At 33.5% G+C, this 3,354-nt stretch overlaps 1 protein-coding gene across 1 annotated transcript; it reads left to right on the top strand.

Moving 5' to 3' along the window:
* The first annotated feature begins 308 nt into the window (after positions 1-308).
* On the top strand, positions 309-2,510 carry LOC145114256 (zinc finger BED domain-containing protein RICESLEEPER 3-like). Its single transcript, XM_079050258.1, has 6 exons — positions 309-907; positions 1,015-1,272; positions 1,374-1,433; positions 1,520-1,657; positions 1,734-1,994; positions 2,114-2,510. The coding sequence occupies exons 1-6, from the start codon at positions 309-311 to the stop codon at positions 2,508-2,510; spliced, it is 1,713 nt and encodes a 570-aa protein (XP_078906384.1).
* Positions 2,511-3,354: the final 844 nt, after the last annotated feature.

Raw genomic sequence — 3,354 nt, 5'->3', positions numbered from 1 at the left:
TCTATTTCAATGCAATGTGTTTGATTTTTGTTGTTGATTTTTTTTTTCAGATCAGTGTGTTAAATTTGTCAATGTAATTAGTGAAACGTAATAAGTTGTATGTGTTTCTAATTTTTTGCAATAAGCATCACATGGTATAAGTTAGCAATGTTAGTACTCTGTTTTTTTCAATGCAATTTGTTTAATTTTTGCTGATAAACCTCTGTTTTAATGCAATGTGTTTGATTTTTTGTTGGTGGCATTCTATTTCAATGCAATATGTTTAATATTGGTTTTCGTTTTTTTTAGTTTGGGACTAGCAAGTAGCAATGTCTGGTGATGAACCTGTAATTGATTTAGATACGGATAACCAAGAACCTGTTACAGTTGAAGAATCACCAGCGGATAAAGTTGACAAGGAAAAGGAAAATACGCCTACAAATAGGAAAACATCCATTGTTTGGGATCATTTTCCAAATGTAGAAGGCGTGAAGAAAACAAAATGCAAATATTGTGGTACATTAATGTCATCTAATACTAGAAATGGTACTTCAGCGTTGCTCAGTCACTTAACAAATGTATGTAAGAACTCCCCTCTTTATAAAAAGCCCGATTTAAAGAAACAATCAACTCTGAGCTTTAAGCCAACAAATAAGGGGGCAAGTGGTAGTGGGTCATTGGCTACACATTCATTTAGCCAAGAGAAGTGTAGACTAGCCCTTGCAAAAATGTGTATTAAGGACAATCGGACGTTTAGTGTGGTCGATGACGAGGGTTTCAGGGAGTTTGTTTGGGAATTGAATCCAAACTTCAAGTTTGTATCAAGATGGACTCTAGCTCGGGATTGTTTATCCATTTATGAAGAAGAGGCAATAGAGGTAAAAGACAAACTTAAAGGCCAGACAGTGTGTCTAACCACCGACACTTGGTCATCGGTTCAGAATTATAATTATATGTGCCTTACGACACATTGGATCGACGATGACTGGGTTTTAAAAAAAAGATACTTAATTTTTGTCCAATAGATAACCATAGGGGTGAAACCATTGGGAGTCTTGTATATGAATACATAAGAGAGTGGGGCATTAATAATGTGTTTACTATCACGGTGGATAACACATCTTCTAATGATGGAGCTATCCGGTTTTTGAGGAGGATGTTAAAAGGACCAAACGATATTTTGGGCTGTAAATATTTGCACCTACGTTGTTGTGCACATATCAGTAATCTCGTGGTTCGAGATGGCTTGGAAGAAGAATTTGATTCTATTACTAGAATTCGAGGCGCCGTGACGTATGTGAGATCATCACCGGCTAGATATAAACATTTAAAGATTATGTTGCTCGTGCAGCTATTAAATGTAAACAAAAGCCATGCTTGGATGTTGATACTAGATGGAATTCAACATACTTAATGTTGGAAACAGCAGTGAAGTATGAACAAGCCTTTGACAGGTATATTTGTCTATTATTTGTTTATATTATTTTGTTTCATTAACTAATAAAACTAATATCTAGTGTGTATTTTATTTTCTCAATAGGCTTTACACGATAGATTCAAATTATGGAGCTCATTTTCGAAGTGAAGTCACTGATTATTGTGAAGGGAACACAAGAAAAAGGAAAAGAAAAGTTAAAGTCATTGGTGCTCCAAGTGAATCTGATTGGGAGACTGCAAGGTATGATTCACTTTTTAAAGTTATTGTTTTTAATAATTATTTGGATACTTATAATTGTTATTTGTATTTAATATAGGAATATGATTGAGTACTTGAAAATTTTCTCGGATGTTCCAACCAATATATATGGTACAAAGTATGTAACATCGAATACGTTTTTTTCCAAGTTTGTGAAAATGCAAGCCACTATCACTCGAATGTGCTTGAGTACGGATGAAAAAAAGAAAAATATGGCAACGTCAATGAAAACCAAATTTGATAAATATTGGGAAGACATTGATCACATGAATTTTTTGTTGTATGTTGCGGTTGTCTTAGATCCACGCTTCAAACTTCGGTATATCAGTTTTTGCATTGAAACAATCTATGGTAAAAATTCTAAGAATGGCAAACAGATATTAGAAAAGGTAGAGAAGACTCTTCAAGAATTGTTTAACCATTACAAGGATAAATTAGAGAAAAAAAAGTACAAAGCAAACAAGGTGGTGTTTCTAGTGACATTTCAAGTAGTTTTGGTGACACAACTATTGACTTGGAGATCGAGTTTGACAAGTTTGATAGTGCAGATCAAGGGACGAAGAGTGAAGTGGATATATATTTAGCAAATGTAAAAGAAAAAAGACACGATAGTTTTGATATTTTGGGGTGGTGGAAAGCAAACGCAGTCAAATTTCCTATATTGTCTAAACTAGCTAGACATGTTTTGGCAATGCCGATCTCCACAGTTGCATCAGAGTCGACATTTAGTACCGGTGGTCGTGTGATAGATAAGTATAGAAGTTCACTTAACACTGAGACTGTTGAAGCCTTAATATGTATTGGCTACGGTCTACACCAGCAGATCTTGAGCTAATTGATACTATGTCGAGTAAACAAATAGAGGAATTGAATGAGAAGTTGGCGGCTATAGAAATCGGTGATCTTTTCTCCGTAATCTGTATGCGTTCAGTTTTAACTTCATATTTCAAATACATACTAATATCATCATATTTTTCTATGTAGATACACTTTCAAAACGAAAAAAAATCTTCCAATGATGTTCAAAAAGATATGGGTTGACATGCTAGTACGTAAGTAACATATCATGTTTTGCCATATTTTTTTTTGGGTTATCGTGGTTTTTTGTTTGCCTTTTTGCCTTAACTTTTTTATGTTTTTTTTTTCATATTTATGATTTAAGGTGATCAAGATTCAAGTGGATAATGGAAAAAACATTCGATGGATTTTTATGAGAATTTGAATTTAGCTTTTTCTTTTGTGATGAAAACAAGTTTAGTGGGAATCATCTTCGTTTGTACTTTGTGTTTGTGTAAGACTATGTGGGCTGCAAAAGGAATTGCATATCATTAGGACATTAGCCAAACTTACTAGTTGAATGTGTCTTATAAGATTATAACAAATTCAAATTCAACCAAAGTTCATTTATTAATTTATTAGTTTGTGAGAGTAGTTATAGTTGCATTGTTGTTTTTAAGCCACTTACAATTTTTGCTTATGTACTTTTGTTTTGGGCTAAAATAAATGGTTTCAAAAATGAAAAAAAGTCACACCATACAAGCTTAAATGAACATGGTTTTTAGTTTTCAAGGTATCAAAAATATTACACCATTAAACATAAAAAAAACTGCACCAAAGGCTAGACACGGTTTAAAACCGAAACTGCACCGATACAAACCGAAACCGCATTTAAAAACCGC

Source organism: Lactuca virosa, chromosome 5 (assembly GCF_052849685.1).
Source record: "Lactuca virosa cultivar CGN04683 chromosome 5, Lactuca_virosa_CGN04683_v6, whole genome shotgun sequence".
Classification (NCBI taxonomy): Eukaryota; Viridiplantae; Streptophyta; class Magnoliopsida; order Asterales; family Asteraceae; genus Lactuca; species Lactuca virosa.
The sequence above is the reverse complement of the archived record's forward strand: the minus strand, read 5'-3'. Positions and strand labels throughout refer to the sequence as shown.